The sequence below is a fragment of the Artibeus jamaicensis genome, unplaced genomic scaffold, assembly GCF_021234435.1.
Source record: "Artibeus jamaicensis isolate MK-2021 breed Jamaican fruit bat unplaced genomic scaffold, CSHL_Jam_final contig_465, whole genome shotgun sequence".
Lineage (NCBI taxonomy): Eukaryota > Metazoa > Chordata > Mammalia > Chiroptera > Phyllostomidae > Artibeus > Artibeus jamaicensis.
The window spans coordinates 30,648,871-30,672,847 of record NW_026521843.1 but is presented as its reverse complement, the minus strand read 5'-3'; the positions used below and the strand labels follow the sequence as shown (position 1 = coordinate 30,672,847).

General features: G+C 42.5%; 1 protein-coding gene across 1 annotated transcript in view; it reads left to right on the top strand.

The window, feature by feature from the left end:
* Positions 1–23,977, top strand: part of LHCGR (luteinizing hormone/choriogonadotropin receptor) — a 51,613-nt gene that overhangs the window by 5,925 nt on the left and 21,711 nt on the right. Inside the window, exons 2-6 of the mRNA XM_037161240.2 lie at positions 13,380–13,451; positions 16,080–16,154; positions 19,381–19,455; positions 21,268–21,342; positions 21,431–21,508. Coding sequence (XP_037017135.2) covers positions 13,380–13,451; positions 16,080–16,154; positions 19,381–19,455; positions 21,268–21,342; positions 21,431–21,508 — 375 coding nt within the window. The remainder of the gene's footprint in view (positions 1–13,379; positions 13,452–16,079; positions 16,155–19,380; positions 19,456–21,267; positions 21,343–21,430; positions 21,509–23,977) is intronic.

The window sequence follows — 23,977 nt, the reverse complement described above, 5'->3', positions numbered from 1 at the left end:
GCAGAGCCAAACGGTTTGCATACAGACCCCTTTGGCAGTGGACCCAGCCCCTGCCTTGGAGAGCAATAATTCCTTGACTTTTTTCTTGCCTTTTTTTTTAAATTTCAAAAGCAGTGTCAAATTAATTCAAGGCTTGAACTCTGCTCCTTTACCCATCTCTGTCTTCTTCCCAAGCCCCTCAATTTCATTTCTTTTCATGTCTTAAAATGAGGCCCGAAAGCTTTATTTCCAAAACATAATCTCGCAGAGTAGCTGCACCAGACAGTGTCTCAGCCGTGGGTAACTCTGATCCCAGACAAGGACCCTTACGGCCAGTGGAGCCACGGTGGTGGGGACAGGCCCTGCCGCTCACTCCCAGAGCCCAGGGGGCCGGCTCCACGGGAGCTTATGTGTTCTCTTCTGGCAGCTCCGCTTGGTGTGTGAAAAATCACATTTAATGCAGATTTTAGCAAGTCTCCCACCAACTATTTTTTAAAGAAGGGAATTAAAATAATCCCGCCCACCAAACAAGTGGGCTCCCTGACTTGGTGGGCAGCTTCTAGCAACTTCTCTGTATGGTCCTCATGTACTCCCAGCTTCTGCCTCACTGGGAGCTAAAACCCACTCCTGGCCAGGAAACCCTTCACAGCTGTTCTGTGTGGCCCTGAACTCATGGCTCTGCAATGCCACCTGAGCCAAATTCAGAATCATCCTTGACTCTGATGAAATGAGGTGACCACTGCGTCTCTAATTCTATCTCATGAGCAAGAGCAGACAGCATTTCTGAGCCCACAGGGATGGGGCTGCTCTGGTATATGACCGGGCAGGGTCCAACACAGCCCCCAGATTATCTGAATTGATCGAAGACCAGGATGAAGACCAGGCAGACCTGAGTTCTAGCACCAGGTCCGTTCTCCCTAATTTACATTATGGATTCAGGCTACTGATAAAACCCCTGTGTTGTCTGTAAAAGGCGTGTGATGATTCCTGCCCAGCGGGTCTGACTGTGGTGAAAACAAACAAGACAGCACAGCCAAAAGTGCCAGGAAATAAAGGTTTCACATAGCTACAAAGTTCTATTGTAACCATCTGATCATGCAGAGAAGACTGCATTTACTGTTCAGCCTCATAGCCCATATATGAGGTTGAACGGTCCATTCCTATCATCCAGGACCAAGCCTATTGGACTAGTCTAGTTGCTGGTAGTTGTTAATTACAGAGAATGATCTACTATGTCTTCTCAGCCTCGAAGGGTAATAAGTTACAATCCCAAAACTGCAGAGCTCATTATTGCCTAGAATCTGATATGCTGGTCTTTCCAGTCCAGGCTGAGCTGCCCCTCAGACATACCAGCTAACACCTGATTATAGGCTACTTTCTATCGTTCAGTTGTTCACTCCTATCTGCCCAGAGAGAGCATCCAAACCCATTCTGCATGCTTTCTTTTCCCCATTTCCCATCCCTAAGCCTCAGGCTGAAAACAAAAACCCTTCCGTTCAGATTTGTTGACCACTCAGGAACTAAATACTGAAATGAACAGGTCAACATACAGGATCCAATGACAGTCTTCAAACTAGGAGGGAGAGGGCTACAGTTTTCAGATGACTACAGGGAACGATAGAAAGTGATAAAAGTCAGATAAAGGTTATAAACAAAATCCGACAGGAATTCAGAGAAGGGAGCCATCCTTTCTAGCCAGAGTAATCAAGAAACTTCAGGAGAGATATCTTTTGAGCTATAGTATTTTAAGCCTCACTCTCTAAAAGGGCAGCTGAGTTAACACAGCTGTCCCGTAAGGTCAGTCGTGGCCTTTGACACCAGCCTAGAAAAGCCACTGGAAAATCACTACTCTAGGTCTTCTGCTCACACTGACCACCAGCACATGCCCTGGCCGTGCCACGGAACACCAGTGGGATGATGGGACACTTCCACCAGAAACCTTGGGTAGGGCTCTGGTGGAGACTTCTCTCATTTGCAAGCACCGGAAATCAACTTTGAAAAACTTAATCATAAGAGATAAATCTACTAGAAGAATAAAGAGGTAGAAGAAAGCGGGCAAGATCCAGCAAGAATCTGGCATTTTAGCAGTAAAAGGTCAGGGAACTCCTTTCTAGATTCCACTTTTACAATGAATCAGCTCCACAGACTCCTGTGTGTCCATTACAGTTTTAAATTCCCAAGGAGAGAATCTGATTGGCTCCCCCCTCTCCCCTGCCTCCAAGGCAGAAGCATATGGGTACAGTCAGTAGATGCTTCTACCCTGATGCCATCAGCAATGAGATGCTTAAAAAAAGGGGGCATTTTTGAGCCAGGCAACCCCATAAATGTATCTGCCAGAAAACACCCATGCTGGTAATTTCATGCACTTCAAGTCCATCCTCAGATTAATTAAAATATGTGGTGTATCAGTTGCAACCACCTTTCACAGGCTCACTAAAAATTAAAGTAAAATAAAGTAAAAAAAAGTTTGTGTCTGGAACAGAATCCTATAATGAAAGAGCTCCTGAAGCATATCTGCAATGTTGCCGCCCTGACAGCATAATATTCTCTACTTCTAAAAAATATTTTTGAGAAATCATTACAGATGACACCAACATTCCCCCAGGAAGACTTCAACATGTAGTTTTATTTACCAGAATTATTCTTGTCATGTTATATTATTGCTAGAAGAATTCTAGTTTTGGGGATAAGGATTGGATCATTTTGCTTTGTGTTTTTAGAAAATTTTAAATGGGTTTTGAGTGAGAGCTTAGATGTATTTACCATTTTCCTTTGAGGCTTTATATTTTTAATTTAGTTGTAGCACAAATGACTTGGAAAATCCATTATCTAGGAATCTTCTTGAACATCTTGCTTCACATTATAATTCATAAATACCCAGCAGCATCTTGGGTACTCTGGAATGGCTGTCTTAGAGGGCAGTCACTCAAATTGTACTTTCCAAGGGGCAAGTTCCAACTGAGTGGACTTTTTTAAATCAATGAGCAAATGTAAATTCTGCAGAGTGCTCCCTAGAGTTGAAATATTTAATAAAAAGGTTTTTTTTATCATTTCTCTAAAAGCTATCAGTGAAGGCCTATAATAGATACCTGAACCCAAAAGAAAGTTGGCCAACTTAGGACCGTTTACCCTTCCTTTCAGTTGTCTATGTATTACAAGAAGGTAGTCAAATGTCAGGGACAAGTCACAGTTTTATAAGCTTAAGGATCCATGACAAACTGAAGAGTACACTCCAAGTACTGAAGCCTACACCACCCCCGACAAGGAAATAGAGTTATCATTAAGCATAAGTGGAGTAGCTTGAATTTTTCACAGTAAGCAGCTGTGAATTAGAAGTACTTACTGAGCTCTTATCTTGTGCTTGACGCTGTAGCAGTGTTATATAAACATTTTCTAATTTAATGTCAAAACTCTCTGGGTTAGTTAGTATCATCATCATTTGCAGATATGGAATGAGGCCTGGCTGCAGGGACTGGCCTCACTGCCCCACTGTGCTGCTTCCAGAGAGCAAGCATGCAGCTGATGGTGAGGACGCCTTCCCTAAAGAACAGGGCACCTGAGAGAACCCTTCAACCACGTAGAATATGACCAGCAGAGAAGTGCGGCTGTGCCAAACAGTGGAGACAGGGTGACTGAAAGCCAAAAAGTGTGAGGCCAGTTCAGGAAGCACAGCAGTCTGGAGTGTCTAGGGAGGCGCTGTCCAGTAGAAATATAATGTGAGTCACATGGGTAATTTTTATTTTTTAATAACCACATTTAAAAAGCTTTGAAAAGGTGCAATCAGTTTTTTTAATATATATTTTATTTATTTATTTTTAGAGAGGGGATGGGAAGGAGAAAGAGTGGGAGAGAAACATCAATGTGTGGTTGCCTCTCATGGGTCCCTCACTGGGGACCTGGCCTGCAACCGAGGCATGTGCCCTGACTGGGAATCCAACCGGCGACCCTTTGCTTCACAGGCCAGCACTCAGTTCACTGAGCTACACCAGCCAGGGCAGGTGCAATCAGTTTTAATAAAATGTTTTGTTTAATCTGATATGTACAAAATAGTATTATTTCAACATGCAATCAATATAAGAATTACTGATGAGATACTTACCATTCTTTTTCTTGCCAGTCTTCAACGTTTAGTGTGTATTTTGCACTTCCCATGCACCTCGGTTTGGACTGGCCATATTTCAGGTGCTCAGCACAAGTTCAGTGTTCTGGGTATATGAGGGGAACAGTGGGTGATAGGACTGACAAATGAAGTTTGGGCCTTTATCTGGAGGCCCCGGAGTGCAAGGCTGAGACATTTGTCAATATCTGAGTAGAAGGGTGACACGGTAGGAGGTGGCAGGAAGGTTAATCTAGACTGAGAAGGGAAACCCAGGACAGGGTGAGAGGAAACCAATTTGGGGAGCATGGAATAGTCAAGGTGGAGAAAAGGAAGGCCAAGAAGAGTGGCAATGGGAAAGGAATAAAGGGGCTAGAAGCAAGAGCTGTGTGAGGCAGAATCTACCAGAGACTGGGTGCCTAATGGTAGAACAGAAGAGATGTTCACACAGGGCATCTGGTCAATTTCAGATAACAGTGCATTGAAAACAATACCTGCGTAGTTATTAAGTGCTGAGAACTGAGGAGAGAAAGGGAAACCAGGCTGGTAGGCCTCATGGAGGAAGAGGAATTTGAGCTGCATCTTTGATGTTGAAGACTGTGAGCGTGTGCCATCGAGAAGCTGATGACTCCATCAGAAGGCTAGGTTGTCACAGAAGAACCAGGGGATCACGTAGCAAGGTGTATGAACGAACCCCCAAAGGAAGAGTACTGATGTGATTTGATTAGTGAAGGACAGAGCGCTGGACCAGGAATGAAGTAACCTGTGTTCCAATCCAGATCTGCCACTGAATTGCCACATGATTTCAGGGAAGTCATTTCATTTTTCCTCATGTAAGGTTCTTCATTTGTAAAGTGAAGAGTGGCCCTTTCACTCTGATTCCATGAGCCTAATAAGGCAGGTGCTTAAAGGTGGTCAAACAATAATCAAAACTACCTAGATGTATTTTTAAGGCATGTTCCAAAATTTTCTGATGTATAACTTACCATATTGGATGTCCATCTCTACTGACTTCATATTTCAGTTAACACTGAAGTTTCAGCTCCCTCAAGGTAAATGCTAAAGACAAGAGGCCAACCAATGAAGACATACCCAGTAATAAATTGCCAAATAAATCAATGCATTTGAAATCGTGAAGATTTAAAATTATTTGGAAAGAGGAAAGCAATTTTATTTCATTCCAAGATGAAAGCAAGTTTATTGTAATTACTGAACAGCACTGAAAAGAATACAAAAATTCTTAAGTCTCTGTTAAATGTAGAACAAGGTATTTTATAATAAATACAAGAACATTAACATTCTTTTGATTTTAGATAAGGTAATGCTCCTCCCTCCCATTTCAATTAGTTCATTAGGCAAAAAACCTTTGACCATCTTTGATTTTTCTCTTTTTCCCTCCCTTTGATTTTGTAGTATTTTAAAATTCAGAATGTGTAGCTCCAACAATAAACTAATCATCTGTAAAAGATGAATGGATGTTTGTGTAGCTTTCCTAAATCAATAATATAGATGGCTTTTCTAAACAATTAGAGGGAAACGAATAAATGTATTTCACTTCTGCCATGCTGGGCAGAAGTGAGGGAGCATAGTATGAAGCTAGGAAAATTCATTGGCAAGTAGAATGGGGAACTTGAGACACAGAGCTGATTCAAACTGGCCTCATCCAGCATCCTAACTCACCTGCCTCCTTCTCTCTTGCACGGCCACTCCCTCCCTCAAGCATTAAGCCCTCAGAACAATGAGGTTCTGACCAGCATCAAATAATCTTAGGAACAAAGCCTCAGGTTTGTTGACCACAAAGAGAGAATTCTGGTCAAACCAGAGATAACATCCAGGCCTCAGTTTTATTTCAGCTCTCATCCCAGAAAAGCAGCAAAACCAGACAAAGAGATGCCATGGCTGGCATCAGGGCCAGATTCAATGACCAATCACTGACCAATCAGTAGGGGCGTGTCCCTAGCCCTAGAGGCTCATTTTGATGAATCCACATATTAAAGGACACATCTGGAAAGCTGATAAATATTCTACAACACTGAGATCTTCCCCTGAGAACTTCCCTAAAATTCCCACCTTTAGAAAGCAGATAAACACACTTAAGACAAAGGACTCAGTGCACACACGCTTTCTAGAGTATGCCCATGCCTTCTAGTTATGTATCTTTGCTTTCTTTCTCCTAAGCTCTAAGTGTCCCCATGAGACTTGCATCTAAGGGAGCAGCAGGCAGCAGTAGCTCGCCCCTGTGGACTAACCCCCTGAACCTGTTTCCAAGGCCCCTCCTTTTGCCTCTGTAACTCGTTTCCTGAGTCCACACAGCTCAGCTGGCTTTCTTCTACCTCTGTGACTTTCTTTCTAAAAGGCCAGGGAAGCTCTCTGAGCAGCTGGCTCAATTCTTTTTTTGTTTTTTTAGTGTACTTTCGCTTTGCTTGCTAATTAAACTTCTTCTTGCGCTAGAGTTCTTGGCTCTGAATTCTTTCTTTGTTGAACTCAAGAACCAAGACCTAACACCACTGGTAACAGAAGGAAAGGTGAGAGCTCCAGCAAAATGACCAAAGACCTTACCCAGGCTTTGAAGACTCCAGATTGGTATTGCATTTCTTCCCAGGCTCTCATCTCTCTCTGACCCTGCTCAGCCTGTGGGCCTCAGAAGTGGCTCTGCCCTGGAAACCATCTGTGCATTCTAAGCTCTTAAAAGCCAAGGGGAAATGGAGAACCTATGTTTGTTATTGGTTTTATGCTTTGCCCATCTTTAAAAGGAGAGAGTGTACCCACTGAACCATATTTTCCATTCACCTAGAGAGTTTGCTATTTAAGGGAACCTTGCATGGAATCCTTTCATAGAAAAAAGAGCCATTTGATAATGCAAATGTCTCCCAATCGATAAGTTTTGTAAGCAAGGACTTCCAAATCTTGGGTTTCCTTGAAGGGGAACACAGAGCCATCTGAACTCTGAAGCTCTCCAACTAACTTTGTTTTTAGGGTTAATAGTCCAGTAAACTAGGCAGATTAGCTCCTTTGAAGGCCATCTGTGTTATTAAACTCAGAAGAGAAAAAGAAGAGGGGCTCAAGGCCCGCCCTTGAGTACTCAAGAGACATTAGGAACTATTAGGGAGGACCTAATAATGTGGAATCACCCTCTTCAAGGTGATGGGGTTTATTTGTAAGCAAAGTCTCTGGTTCTGGGCGCTGACACATGGTGCTCTGGGTGCTTGGCAATTAGGGGTAGCTGGGAAGGGGCCTGAGTCAGGCACCCAGGTGCAAGAGTTGATGGGAAGAAGCTCTGAAGGCAGAATAGTCCTTCTAAGTAGTCCAATCTTGAGACTGAATTGACAAGTCACTGGATGTGGGCTGCCCAGGAAAGAAGATGTGATCTTGTTTGAGGTGGTGATTTGGGGCTGTGGATAACTCCAGGAAAGCAACTGAGCTGAAAGTTTTAGCTGCCCACTCTCCCATGTGCTGGGGTAATGAGTGCCTCAGTGCTAAAGGGTGATTTTGGCAGCTCACCACAGCATACACTATAGGAAACCCAGCTGCACTGGGTACACCCTACACAAGGTCCCCATCTGTGTCAGGGGGCCCAGTTTAAAAGTCAGAACCCAGCAGTGAAAGAAATTACATTGATCCTAACCGGATAGCAACCAGGAACTGTTTGGGTCATCAGTCTGTCTTGGCTCCTCTAAGGGGCTGAGATACAGGGTTACAGGGATTTTGTTTCGTTCTGCTTTTGAGAAGAAGGTGGGGTGGGGCCTCCATTCCTAGATGGAGTCTGGGAAAACAAGACAAGCTACAAGATAAGGAATCAAGGCAAAAACAAGCACCAACATGGTATGGGGGGACGCAGGTATAAGCCAAGGCACTGCAAGCACACTCCTACGCTCCAAATATTGTTGGGCTTAATGTAGACAATGCAGAGAGACACAGACCATCACCAGAGTCATAACCAATTCCACGATCCCAAAAATGGGGTGAGTGCTTTATTCTAATCCTAAGGAATAGAGACTACTTCTACTTCAGCTTCATAACTGGAAGGATTGAGGAACTTGCAGGCAGGATTCTTGAATAAATGGAGGTTCCAGAAATGATGAAACTAAGTCAGTCTTTATCATTCGATCTAAGTATTCGTTTCAACATCTGTGCCAAAGGCACTTGGGCAAGGCGGGATTTGGCCATAATCCATGTGTCACCTATGTTAGATCACTCATTCATGTAGACATCAAAGTTTAAAACTGTACAGAGGACTGTGTAAATGTAAGCAGCTACCTGGTTTCCCAGCCATATTCTTCCACAGCCATCTCACTTTTCAAGAGGCAGAGAGAACTCCCTACCCTGCAAGTTCAAACTCCCGTCTGCCCACTAACCCTGGCTCTCTACCACCCATCTGAGATGACGCGCAGTTTGGAAGTGCTGCTCTCTCTGAGACAGAACAGGTGCTGTCTCTCTTATTTTTCTTTGCTTTATGCATAGCTTTCATGCCTTTGTTGACCCTAGACAGCAGAGTTGCCAAACTGTCCTTGCCTTTGGCCCTTTTTCTCCAGTTCTCCTTGGCTTCTACTCTATACCTAATGACACTGACTAGACCTCTCCACAAGAGTTCCTGAAGTTCACAAAAATTTTGGATACATGTAGACCTAACTTCAAAAAAAAAATAAGAAAGGAAGAAGGAAGGAGAGAGGGGAGTGAGGGAAGAACTCAATACATAAAAATATAATGTTTTTTCTTTTCCATTTGTCTCATAGGAACATAGGGTTAAGTTGATCATATTTCTTCATATAAGTAACATTATCTTTGGTCCATTCAAAGTCTCTTTCTGTTTTTAGTAATTTACTTTATCCCCTTCCACTTCCTTTTGACTCACATGGAGCATCCATCCTAATGTATATTTATATATTCTCTTTTAAAATGTCTACAGTTGATGGGCAGGTATTTTAATTCTGCTAGTAGTATTTTATATATATCATTAATTTCTTACTTTTTTCTCTCAGTACCATGATTCTAAGATTAACACATGCTGCCCTGTGTGTCTTTCCACTCCCACTGCCAACTGCTGAGCAATGAGTTAGGTGTCTACTGTCCACATTTTACCATTGTCTCACTCAGTAGTGCACACCCAGCATGCCTCCCCCCCACCCCCAGTGCCACAGGCTGTGAAGAAGAATCCTTGTGTGGTTGCCCTTAAGTTTCAGTGTGAGAATTTCTCTGGGACGTATGCAGGAGTAGAACGGCAGGGTAATTAAGATAATCACATTGCTAAAAGTTTCTGGCTTCATGGAAAGAATCACAGAAGCATCCATCAAGAAATAGAGTGCCTTAAAGGAAGTACATTCAAATGATTATGAACAAATCATGGGCCATGTGAACAAGTTTAAGTACAGGAAACGGACACTTGAATGCTTAGGAACTGCAGCCAATTGAAGATATATCAGCAATAAAGACATGACATCTCTAAAATAAAAATATAAGTCAGTGAAAAAACCCGGTTTGGGATTCATAGAACCATATTTTCCACATGGCTTCAAGAGAATACATCTGTTGTGAAAAGCTCAGCGCTCCTGCCTCACCCAGCCTCTCTCCCCATTCTCTGGCCCCCAGGCTTTTATCTTGCCCTGTCCACATCCGCGTATCTCCCTGCTGTTCACTCAGTGACTCTTTTATGGTTGGGACTCAATCACTCTGCCTTTCCTGTTCTGCAGTATCAACATCAACTGCAAAATTTCATCTTGCACCAGGACTGTTCCGTAGTCACTGGGGACAGCCAGTGCCTGATCTACTGCTTCTCTCACTTCTGCCTGACCTTTGCTCCTCATCCCTCATCCCTACATCAATCAAAAGCTCAAACAACTTCCCTGGTCAAATCTGAGCCAAACTGCTCTTCGGAGAGCCACGCTGTGCCCCGTGTTGGAGGAGGAGACTGCCTGCTGAGAGCTCCAGCTTCTGGGCTCCATTTGCATATAAATGGCTCTGAAGGGTTCAGTTGAAGCTTTTATGTAAACACTCTCCCAAATATGTTCTGCACTGCATTATCCCCAGCAATAACGATTCTGGAATCAGAATTTGGCTGTCAGTTTTATTGATGTTGCATGGGGTACAGTAGAACACAGCTTCCTCTTCTGGAAATTTATTGACTTGGCAGTGCAGAGAGCAATAAAACTGTGTTTTTAATCAGTAAGCCAAGCAGACATGATTCCAGAAGAAATATAGGAAACAAACATGCCAGCGTAAGAATATTTCTCCCCTACAGTCCCTGTTCTTCTTGGATGCCCTGTTAAATAAGTTTGGGTATTGAACAAAGTGCTTGAGGGACTGTCTTCAGGAATAGATTCAGAGGACCAGGTTTGGATTACTTCCTCAAGATTGTACCATCTCTAAGAGACTGTTGAGTGAATGAATTTTTCTGAAATAAAATTTCTTTGCATTATCCCCAAGAGAGGAACTGTTGGTGAGATGCTTTGCAGGAGGAATATCGAGACAGGCCTTCTCTCAAGATCAGCAAGGTTACAGACCTGCCCCTCCACCATGCTCACTGAAAGAAAGTGGGTTACCTGGGTATATATCCGAAGGAAATCAAGTAACTATCTTTAGCGATATCTGCACTCTCACATTCACTGCAGCATTATTCATGATGGCCAAGATAAGGAAATAATCTAAATGTCCTTCATTAATATAACAAGAACAGTTTGCATGACATCGATGTAACCTGGCAGCCAAGGAGAGTGGACTGGAACACACGTGTGTGAAAAATGACAACTTCGCCGTACTAGTCAGTGGGGGAGGTAGAAGCCATTGAATGAGCACATGTGCTATACGGTCATCACATTCACAATGACTGACCAAGAAGAGCAATGAATCTGCATTAAATTTTGCACTAAGCTTGGATATTTCTCCTCAGAAACTATTTGGATGACTCAGAAGGCTTTTAGGGATGAGGCATTTAGGTACTAACAGCACAAGTAAAAGTGTGGCACAAACGCTTCAAAGATGGTCGAGAATCTGTTGAAAGTGATCCACATTCTGTAAGGCCTGCAACAAGCAGAACACCTGAGACTGTTGAACGTGTACAGGCTGCAATCAACAAAGATCAGCGACTGACAGTGCGAGAACTAGAAGCTGACCTGGGGATTCCAAAAACTACTGGCTTTTCCTAAAACTAAAATCACCTTCATAAGGAAAGAGATTTCAGACTATTGAGGAGATTCAGGAAAATATGACAAGGCAGCTAATAGTGATTCCAACAAAGGATTTTGCAGAGTGTTTTGAACAGTGGAAGAGACCTTGGGAGAACTGTGTGAAGTCCCAAGGTGCCTACCTTGAAGGTGACCAAGGTGTTATTGTCCTATGTACAATGTTTCTTATATCTTGCACCTTCAATAAATGTCTATTTTTCATATTACATGGCTGGATACCTTCTGGACAGACCTCATAAGTGTATATACACACACAATGGAATGAATGGTTTCCAGCCATAAAAAGAAAAGAAGGAAAAGTGGCATCTGTAACAACATAGAATGAACCTGAAGGACATTGTGCTTAGTGAAATAAGCCAGACAGAGTAAGACATACACTGTATGATATCACTTTTATGTGCACTTAAAAAAATGTTTTTAAAGTGGATTTCATAGAAACAGAGAATAGAATGGTTGCCAGGGCCCGGGAGGAGAGAAAAATGGAGAGACTAGGTCAAAGTTATATCAGTTATAAGAAGAGTAAGTTCTGAGGATCCAATGCACAGCATGGTGACTATAGTTAACAACACAGTATTGTATACTTTAAAGGTGCTGTGAGTTTATCTTAAGTGTTCTCACCACACATACAAAAAAGAGTTAACTATGTGAGGTGAGGGACATGTTAATTATCTTTATCTTGGTAGTCATGCACAATGAATGTGTATATCAAATCATCACATTGTACATCTTAAATATATGCAATTATATTTGTCAATAATTCCTCAATATAGTTGAGGGAAACAAGAAACAAAGAGAAAGTCAGTTAGGAATCCCATGCTTAAGCCCAATATTGAACAGTGGACAGGACATTTGGTCTCAGCCTGCTTAGTCATGTTACCTTGTTCAAATTACTCTTTTTGTGACCCAGTTTCTTCTGCTATTGAAGGGGAATTCCCCACCTCACTCCATTGTCGAGTGTACATAACAAGGTTAGAGGTGGCTGTGCATCACTACACAGCACCTTACACCAGCAGCAAGTCTCTCCCAGAGATACAAGACATCTCACTGACTCAAATCTGCACATCACAGAGGTGTTCTTTTCTAGAAGCTAAGGCAGCCTCTGCTGCACAGACACATGAAGACCAAGGCAGAACTCTGACCTCTGTTCTCATACTCATGATATTCATGTCCCACCTGAAATGTCTTGCTCCACCCCCCTTCTCTCTGCCAGCCCTTGATCTAAAACTCTGAACCATTGTAGATGCTTAATAAATGGTGGTTGAACATTCATTCCTAGCAGACACCTTCTCCTGATTTATCTTAACCCCACGTTCCTTTATCACTCATACATCATCGTGTTCTGGTTCTTGCTGTTGCCAAGTAATCACTCTATTCTCAAGTCTTATGTAATACATGATTTTTGTCTCAATTCAAGAACACTTACATTGTTTTTTGGATATAAGTAAGGGTCTGAAGGAAATGCTCTATAGATGCTCCCCCAAAATGGCATGAGATGCCTCTGTGATTTAACCACATTAGCAAGTGCTCTCGGGACAATATTGAAATGGGCTGCCTGGAGGGGACAGACCACGTTTTCAGCGAATCTTCCCTTCTCCTTTCTGCCTGATTTCCCATTGTATTTTCATCATTCATTTCTTCACTCTACCCAAGAAAGCTTCTTTTCCATCCTCCCAGCCAAACCTATGGGGCCACTATAGAACAACGTATTAACTATTTACCTAGTACCAAGCCCTGTCCTTTAAATGCATTTTCTTGATTAATCATCATAACAACCCTCTGAAATTGGAATTATTATTTGTTTTGTCAATGAAGAAACTGAAACAGAGTGCTTAAATAACACGCTCAGGGTCACAGAGCCAGGTAGAGAGAGAGTAAGGATTTGAAGCTGGGTGTGTCTGATCCCGAAGTTCAAGATATTAATCCAAAAATCCCACACTGCCATAGACTAAGAACAAGTCATAACGCATCTTTTTACGGATGTAAGTTGGAATTCTCAAGTTAAATTCAGTTGTTGAGAACTCTGTTGTCTCACATGCACATACACACCCCACATGCATTTTATTCATGAACTTAAAAGGCACCAATGTTACATCGTAAACTCCTGGCTTTCCTTCTTTCTTTTCTAGATCACTTGGCTACCTCCCTATCAGCATAATTCCATCTCAAGCTTTCAGAGGACTTAATGAAGTCACAAAAATGTAAGTAAGCTACTGCATGTCTAAAGACACTCATAATTGGAATAATAAATTTTTTCTAAGAGAAATCATATTTGAAAGGGGCTGATTTTTCTAGGAGAGAAACTGTATTTGGGAAACCCTAGTACTTTATCTTTTTTAATACAAATAATATCCAGGGACCTTTAAAGAAAGGTATGGTTTTCAAGAGTCATTCAAATCTAGATAATTAACCTTGATTCAAATGAACTGAATGCATTTAGATTAAGTGATGATAAACTTCTCAAGTAGAAAAGATGAGAGATTCCAATCATAAAAATTCTCCTGCTGGAGCAGTTTTTCCCTCATGTCATATTTTTAGATAACACCCACATAGAAGAAAATGTGTTGGAAATTTATTGTGCATCAGAAGATAATCTTCATATCTAAAATACAATAAGCATAAGACAAAAATACAATATTTATAGCCTTATTGATAAAAGGCATTTATCAGAGTGCAGAGCAGCCTAATAAGGCAGTGTGATCTTACTTTCATGTCAGATGTAACTTCAATGCTTTGCCCTGGGGCTCAGGTTCTGTGGCCCAAGACTCCATACATGGAGGGAGAACTGTCTCAGTACTCCAGGATCCCTGCATCCTCCGTAATGGCAGTCTGAGTCCAAGGAACATAAGGGGCCTTTTAGTTTCCAGAGAGCATCTCTGATCTTAACAATCCACTGGGCTTTCGGTAGCTCCTAGGGGAACCGCTGACTGCTCTTTAGGCTATTAGCAAACAGTGAGCATAGTAAAAAAATAATAATTCCCTAAGAATTAGTGTACATTAGAAGAAATTCACTGCAGGTTACAGAAATATCAGTTTGCTTAAACCTAATTCTCACTCTTCTCAAGTTGAAACATTGAGTTTTGGGAACTTTTAGACCTCCTGGTGAGAAAAGCAGCCACAGTTAAATGAGCAAACCATTAGTAGGAATAAGATGAATCAGCCCAGGAACCAATCCATTACTGTGTTGTCACAAAAGACATCAGCTGCTGTAGTCTCAGCCTTTCCGTGGGCCAAAGCTCTCATCAAGTCTGAAACCTTCGGTGAATGTTAACCTTAAAAAAAAACCAGTTGGTGAATTTGAGACTTATTTCTCAGCTGGCAGTAAATGGTAGCTTATGTTGGGGGTTTAGAATAACATTGACATTACCTACGTGCTTGGAGGTGGTATGTGGCAAAACTGTTTCATTTACTTTGTGTCTTTTTTTAAAAAATCAATCCATTCATTCATTTCTTTCCAATGTGCCAGGCATTATGATGCCACCAGGGTTCAGAAGTGAATGGGACATACTCCTTGTCCTCAATTTGTTAACAGAGTGAAAAAAAAAAAACAGTCAAAGAAATAGAATCCAAGGAAGACACTGTGTGCAGGAGTTGACCACATTGCCATTGCCTCAGAACAGGATTTGGGGAAAGGGGGTGTTACGAAACAATGAATTCAACCCAAACTAAAACCTCCCTAGAATAATGGAGTTGGGAACCCAGATAGCCTGATCTTGGTCCTGAAACCTCCCTAACCACACTAGCTGCTGGAGGTGCAGCCACTGTGGAAAACAGTAAGAGGGTTTTCAAAAAATTAAAAATGCAACTGCCTTATGACCCACTGTTCCCATCTCTGGGTACATATCCGAATGCACCCCTACATTACAGCAGCATGGCCAAGATCTGGAAGCAGCCCAAGTGCCTCTCAATAGACGAGTGGATAAAAAAGCTGTGTGATGCATTTGCACAATGGAATGCTACTGTGCCATAAAAAAAAGAATGAAAACTTGCCATTTGTGACAGCGTAGATGGACCTGGGGGCTATTATGCTGAGTGAAATAAATCAGTCAGCAAAAGAGAAATACCATATGATTTCACTTATACATGGAATCTAAAGAACAAAATAAATGGACAAACAAAACTGAAATAGACTCATAGAGACAAAGAATGGATTGATAGTTGAAAGAGGGAGGAAGTTGGGGGACTGGGTGAAAAAAGTGAAGTGATTAAGAAATACAAATTAGTAGTTATAAAATAGTCATGGGGATGTAAAGTACACCATAGGGAATATAGTTGATAATATTCTAATAATGATGCATGGTGCTGGGTGGGGGCAAACACTTACAAAGTATATGACTGTCTAACCACTATGCTGTACACCTGAAACTAATACAAAATAATATTGAACATAAACTGCAATGGAAACAAAATTTAAAGGAAATGATATGGGCATAAATAAAAGATAGATGGAAGAAAAACACTAGGTGCCTCTCTTTTTAGAAATTCAATTTTCAGAGCTGCAAAACAAAGGAATCTGAATACATTTTCTCAAAGGGCCTGTCTACTTCTAATAATCTATGATGCTGTATCATAATAAACAAGGAAGAAAAAAACAGGGATTACTGAAACTTGCATTTCAACAGCACCTGGGTTGTAGGTGCCCATCCGTGCTCCTAAAGGGCGATGTTAGCGCTTTACGACGTGGGCACAGCTGAAGGCACCCGAGTTCTTTTTCTGAAAGAACATATTGGAGCACCAAGTTGTCGGGCCACATGCATAGCTGCTTATGATGCAGACACAGGCATTTCTTTCATATTTCTTCTTTTTTTTCCCCTCTCTCTCTGCCCTAGTGAAATTTCTCAGAGTGATTCCCTGGAAAAGATAGAAGCTAATGCCTTTGACAACCTCCTCAATTTGTCTGAAATGTAAGCATCAGCTAACAGATCGTTTACTGCTATACGCTATTACCCTCACTGGCTGAAGCCCACTCGTTTTTTGTATTCAAGCATCCACTGCTAGGAAACCAAGAGGAAGAGACTACAGCAATTATGAGGTCTGGGCAGGCACTAATTTCTCTCACTGCAGTGGCCTCAAGGTTGCCATGGTGACAACTGCTTCTCCCTGAGAGTTGTATAAACTCTGAAACATCACAACACAAAGTTGGAAATTAAAATTGACATTGTGGAGTCCTGCCAAGTAGCTCTTACCTTAAGGAAGGGAGGGTATGAAGTCCTTGGGGCAGTGGAAAAATTTGGAAAGGAGCTTAGAGATTATGAATTAGTTCATTGGGAACTGTTTGAGCATACTCATTCAGTAAATGGTTCTTGAACACCTATCATGTGAAAGCCCTGTATTGAGAACGTGTTTGTAGGGTTTACTGTTGTTATTGTGATGTTTTAAAATTGATTCTTAAAACTTATCCTTTCCAAATCATCATCCTCCTCCAATTTACTAAAAGGACAGGAGAAGACTGGCTTAGTTTGGTTTTCAGTTGACGAACTTGTATCCCAAAGAAGTTAGCTGATTTGCCTGATGTCACACGGCAAGTCAGCCCTAAACTGGACCTCTTACTGCTGCCTGGTTTGGCCCAAACCTGAGCTTTTACACCTCCACATACAAGTTTAGAAAGTTAAGGGAAGGGGAAAAGATGTTACTGACAAATAGTTTTTAAGTGCTTGTGCTTGGAACTTATTTTCTCTAGAAGCCTCGGAGAGGTAGCTTGACCAATGCAGCACCTTAAGCAACAGCTGAGCTGGGCTGCAAGCCCAGCCTGTCTTTCTCCAATGCTTATGCATTTCCCACTATACCAGAAGACCTCGCTATGAATGGTCTAATTAGCAATTATCTGAAGAGAATTAATTGATCAGTATGATGACAGTATAGCCAGGGAAGTGAGAATAACTCACCAAACAATTATGGGAAATTCAAAATAATAGGTATTTAAGTACTCAAGGTATAGTCTAAATTTGTCTGTGGGGTAGAACTTCGGGAGGTTCTCATTACAATTGTACATGACAGTCCTATCCCAGGCCTAGAAATTTGCAGTTTAAACACACTCCCCAAGTGATGCTGATTCAGCACAGCTTACACTGAGAACTGCAAGAACAACTTCGGGTAAACAAAGCTTCTTATGAGGCAAAGCAACATGTATCAACAGAAAGAAAAATGAAATGCTCTAAGGGAAACTTCATAGACTTTTCCCAAGGCCCTGAGATTAGGGCGTTAGCTCTGCAAGGCTTCTCTTTGCTTTGCTCACGGCTGGATCCCCAGCACCTACACAGTGCTTGGCACGTGCAGGAGCTTAATCAATGTTCGTTGAATGAAAGAGTGGTCGGATGAGTGGTTTAAGGTCAAACCCCGAAAGATCCTTAAGAGATAAAAGTCCCTTCCATCTCACCCACATATGGCCCGTGATTGCTTGATTCCACTGTAAAAACAATTCCAACAAAATGTCACTCGCCTTTAAACAATCAAAAGGACATAAAAGAGTAGGCATGAGTCCTGACTGGTGTAGCTCAGTGGATTGAGCACTAGCCTGTGAAGCAAAGGGTTGCCGGTTCGATTCCCAGTCAGGGTACATGCCTGGGTTGCAGGCCAGGTCCCCAGTAGGGGACATGTGAGAGGCAACCGCACACTGACGTTTCTCTCCCACTTTCTCTCTAATAAATAAATTATAGAGAAATTTATTTCCCTTCCCCTCTCTCTAATAAATAAATAAATACATAAATAAAAAGAGTAGGTATGAACGGTGGGTAAATATGGTAAAGTGGAATGAGCACTGGACCTGGACTCAGAAAAAAATGTATTCATTTTTGAATTCTGCTGTTTCTCTGACAAATCATTCAATTTCCTGATTTCATCAACTATGACAATGATTGTGAATATTGGTTAAAGCTTTACAGTGAACCACACACATTGATTCCTTTAAAATCCAGGGATGTCAAACTCATTTTCACCAGGGGCTACATCAGCCTTGAGGCTGCCTTCAAAGCGCCGAGTGTAGTTTTAGGACTGTGTAAATGTAACTACTCCGTAACGGTGAAGCAAGAGCTTGGCGCTGCTGTCAGGTAGAAACAAGGTGCCAGGCTGGTTAAAACAAGGTGGAGGCCAGATTCGGCCTGCGGGCCTTGTGTTTGCCACCTGTGACCTAAATCATTGACCTTCCCGTGAGGAAACTGTGATACATGCAAGGTCATACAATTAGTAAAACCAGGATGGGAAACCAAATTAACTCCAGAAACCACCCACCTAACCAGTACACTATGTTTTTCTCTATGCAAGAGTAATTATTATTTCCTCAGGTGGTTGTTCAATGGCATTTACTGGCCTTTTATTGAATCCAGAGTAGACACGACACAGCAACTGTGGCCTCTTCTCCAGGGTCAAAATCACTGGTGGAACTAGGGAGAAGGTCGACAACACCACTGTGATGTTATGGCTCTACTTTTACAGTTTGCAAAGCCCTGCCTTGTACATTATCTCTACAAGTTCTATTACTACCTACCAACCTGTGAAGTACCGAGAGTGTCCATTATTATTTCAATATTACAGAAGAAAACACTAGCTCAGGGAAGTTAGGAGACTGGGCATCACCACACAACAAATTATTTACAGAATGAGCATAAAATTCCCCAAATCCAAGCACCGGGACTCTGCCCTGCTGTTCCACAGATTGGGTGACCATCTGGATAACTGGTCAGTGTGGCTGCCAGCCCAATATGAGGAGACCCAGTTTACCTGCAAGGGAGAGTAGCTAATTCGCTCATCTCTCCTAGGAGAAGAATCTCCCATTGCCCCCAGGTTGCAGGCTCCATGTCAGGCCAGGACCTACTTGGCCAGGAGCCCTGGATATTGATGCTACCTGGGGGCAAAGAAGGGGTGGAGGGAGGTGGAACAGGGGTGAAGGGGAGTTGAACAGACTCCCAGCTATGATGCACCTGCCTTGGCAGAATGTTGAGAGCAGAGCTTCCTGGAAATAGCCACTGGCTCACACCATGCTGTTTCTATCCCCAGGGTCTTAGGAGCTCCTCTCAAGCACTTGATTTTATTGATGCTGTTTGTAGCCAGCAACCTCTGGTGACCACGGTGTCATGTGTGCCAAACAATACATATCTAGTAAACTGCTGCTCGTTTTCCCTTCTCTCTTTACAGACTGATCCAGAACACCAAAAACCTGGTACACATCGAGCCTGGAGCGTTTACGAATCTCCCCCGGTTAAAATACTTGTGAGCAATTTCCCTTTTTAAGCAATTGGGAAGGGGAAGATGGGCATTTGATAAAAATCAAAACAATTCCAAGGTTGGAAAAAAGTTTTTAACCATATACTTAGTATTATTTGCATTTCCGTCTTCAGCTCTCTGACTTAATTTGGCATTTCTCATCAGCCACCGTGCTGACATGCCTGTAAGTGGTTCTCAACATTGTCTCTGGCGAATCACTCTTTGCAGTGATTTTCAAACTGGCAGTGGGCAGGGGGCAGGGAGGGATGGTCACAACACTTTAAAAGGGTAAATCAGAATCTCTAAGGCAAGGTGGTGATGTGGAAAGAAGATAGGCGAAGGTGGGAAAGGCAATCCTGATTTGACCCCCTACCCCTGACTGAGAACTACAGATCTCCTTTATCTCATTTGTCCATTCATTCATTAAGTGAAAACATTTTACATACTGCTTTAGGTAGGCACTGTGCCATATAAACTAAACCATTATTTTCCAATTCCCATTAAGTCCGATGAAGTCCGTTAGGTAGAATTATCAGGTAAGTACCCTGCAGATTCATTGCCTTGCCAACAAAACCAAAATTCCTGAAATCTGATACAATCTATAAATGTATCACTCTTGGTCTTCTCACATATCAAGTACTCACTTAATTCACACAGAAAAATTTAAATCCCTCTGACACAGATGTCCTCTCTCTCTCTTCATCCTGATAAGTTAAATTTTATAAAGTCTCCAGAGGACACACAGTCTACAACACCACTATCTCCAAATGAAAAAAAGGGCGAGAGAGGACATTCTCCCTGGTGTTCCGTGTCACCTGTGCGATCTAGCTCTGCGGCCCCTGCGGGAGCTGCTGCTGGCATTAGGGCGTCTGGTTTGGCAGCTGCGATGCTGGAGAACTCCTACCCCAGGTGTTTTGCTTTCCCAAACGTTCCAAAGGTCTATAGGACACATAAACACCTCAGCATTAGCCACTTTCGAAAAATAGAAGAAAATGCTGGAACAGAAATGACGGACTACAGTCCCTTGTTATCTACGAATCATTGTCTTTATTAAATAGCATTTTCACCTCCCCCTTCAAAGTGACGTTCCCTCGACCCCAGTACACACTGCAGTCTAAGCCCACGCTGCTACCACCGGCCACAGACAGGGCAAGGACTTGGTGCGACCTGGGGTAATGGGTCAGAAGGGGAACCAGAGAGAGCCAAATGAGAAACCGGGCTTCCTTTCGTTGTCACTAGGATGCCAGGCAGTGGCTCTCAGGTGTCCAGAGTCCATGACTGGCGAATTTAAAACTTGGTTGGGGAGAATTCAGGTGCCTAGGCTTCCCTAAAGCAGTCCCATTCTTGTATAATAAAATATCCTTCAATTTGACCTACCATTGAAGCCTCTCTCTTCTTTGAAATCTAAGGAAAAGGTGCGGGGGGAAGGAGACTTGAGTAGCTCAAATAATCAAAGGAATGTTTAATGATTTCAGTGGGATACAAGGAAGAACTTCCTGATACAGTACGAATGTGCAAGTGATGTGATAGGTAAAAACAGGGTGGAAATAAATATAAATGCAAAAGACCTGAAAGTCTGGTCCCAGCCCCGAGACCTCTAAATAGGAATCATTACTGCAACTTTTCCCACAGTGTCACAGGCTTTTAAATTCTCATAGCCTTCCACAGCTAAAAGCATAACTGATAAAGCCAAACTCAATATTTTTCAATGTAATAGTATTTGCAAAATGCCTTTGTACTGTTTGTATCTTTATGCCTTAATAACAATCACTTTTACTCATTCTCTGCACGCATCCTCACCTTGTCCCTGAATCCCAGGAGCATCTGTAACACTGGCATTCAGACACTTCCAGATGTTACAAAGATCTTCTCTTCTGAATTTAATTTCATTCTGTAAGTACCAGGCTGATTGCTATACATAACACTTTTCTATTTGCAGCTAAAATTTGGAAAGTAAATATTTCTCCTTTCATTCCTCAAGGGAAATTTGTGATAATGTACACATAACCACCATACCAGGAAATGCTTTTCAAGGGATGACTAACGAATCCACAACACTGTGAGTAAACCCCAGGTTCATGTTCTGCCACAGAGCCCCCTGCTATTCTCATTTCTAGCAAAGACAATCTCTGTCTTGTCTTTTACCGTGTCCCTCACTCACTGGTGACATTCTTTTTGACCTAAAATGCCAAAGGTGAGAGGAGCAATGTAGGATCGAAGCTGGGTCATATGTTCACATGATAACCAAGCAACCCATTCAGTTTCAAATTCATCACATGGGCCCGAGGACTTACGGAACCCGAATTTCCAACTGATGAAATTCTTCACCGCATCAGTGGAATGCTTTGACGCTGCAGAGACAGCCTGAAGGGGAGTGGCTGCCCTGCTTAAAAGAGAGCACAGAAATTTCAAGTTTCATCAGAGAAAAGCTTGGGAAGATATTCTCCAAGCAGGGAGAGTAGCTGATCGATGGACCCTGCTCTCTTTCTTTTCCTTCTCACTCTGATTTTTCACCCCCTGGGTGACTTTGTTTGTGAAGCAGTGCCATCCGTACCCATTCCCTAAGCCCCTGAATATTAAATTTGAAAATACTATCTTCTTATTTGACCATCACTCATCAAGTTACTAGGCTCGAAGGTCCGAACCCTTTCATGCTCTTTCCTAAGGTCTTGCTATTCCAAGTATGGTCCATGGACCGGTGTCCACAGTAGCTTCTCAGGACTGGTTAGAAATGGAAACTTTCAGGGCCATCCCGAACCTATTGACTCAGAATCTGCATTTTCCCAAGATCCCAAGTGATTCATGTGCACATTAAAGTTTGAGTGGGCATCGTACTAAGGCAACAAGTCATTCTCTTCACTGTGCACCTGCCTAACTTCCTTCCTTCTGTGATCCTTGCCATCTTCATGTGGGGCACCTTCCTTTGACCCACCATGTGGAAGCAGCATCCAGGACACCACATCTCATTTATTCCCAATGCCCAGTGACCCATATTCAATTCTGCTCCACACATCCATATCCCTCTCTCTCTTTTTGGTTATAGCCCATGGCAGGATTGTAATGAGACAAGAAGTGTGCTTCCCCTTAGAGAGAGAGGGAGTGGGGGAGGATTGGATGACCCTGAAATGAAGTAGTTGTGAAGCAAGAGGACAGACAGTCTCAGGGGACTCTTTTATATCAGTGGATTCTAAAAATTGGTATCAATGGTACACTGCAGTTGCATAGCACTTTCACTTTGTGTAGGCATAATCCAACACATACAATTATGCTACAAAGTTGTGGCCCCAGCTCAGTGTTTCAATCAAAAGAATACAGAGCAGGAAAGAAAAAAGTTTCGAAGTAAGTAAAATTCTTCACTTGCAGTTCTTGAACACCTGGAAGGTGACTGCAAATCCCGGGGGAACTTCACAGTGTTTCTGCTCCCCTGCTTCCCTCACATACCACAGTGTTTCCAGTGTTTCCAACCCACTGTTACATGTGGATCCGCAGCTACTCCTCTCCATCAGGCCTGCTGCCAGGAGTGGGGTATTTACAGAGCACACACTGAGTGCAGGAGCACCACCCGTGTTAGGGCTGCGTGTCTTCCCAATGTCTTTATCGAGAAAACAAAAGACATAGAAGATCCTTCTCCTCGAGTAGCTCGTCATCTCAATGGGGGAAAACATGAAATAATAAAAGAATAATATAAGCCAGTAGATATTCACCATGAGAGTGTCTCGTACACAGAAATAAGAAATCTTGGGAAAATGTCCTCTTAGGCTGCAGAAATCAGAGGAGGCTGCAGGGCAGAGCTGGGATCTGAGTCAGACCTCAGAGACCCGGCAACACTGGTAGTATTTACATAGCATTTATTAAATGCCTGCACTGTTTTTAAGTACTTTAAAAAACTCATTTAAGTCTCACAGCAACCCTTTGAGGTAGGGACTATCACCAGCATCTTTAGATGCAGGAACCAAGGCACTGAGAGGTTAAATAATCCAAGTGAGGGGACAACAGCATGACCAAAAGCATGGCTGTGGGAGGAGGAGAATGGGATGCGGCATGCTCACTGGGAGTGAACACCCTGCTGAAGGAATGGGAAATACATTAGACAGATATCTTCACCATTGATAAAAAGGAGTAGAAAGGAGTTGCATTACAGAGGGTCTTGAATGCTGGGATAAGGGGTTAAAAGGCTTAGAAGCAACCAAATAAAAGTAGTAAGAAGAACTGGCTCTGGTGTGGCTCAGTGGATTGGGCACCAGCCTACAAAGCAAAGGATCACTGGCTTGATTCCCAGTCAGGGCATATGCCTGGGTTGAGGGCCAGGTCCCCAGTAGGGGGTGTGTAAGAAGCAACCACACATTGATATTTCCCTTCCTCCCTTCCCCTCTTTCTAAAAGGAATAAATTTGTTTTTTTCTAAAATCACATAAAATCTTTTAAAAAAAGTATTAAGACGAAACTACCCAATAGAGGAGCCTTTATTCAAAGATCACAGATAGCCATGACTTCCTTGGATTTTGACCTAAAAATAATCTGGAACTAAT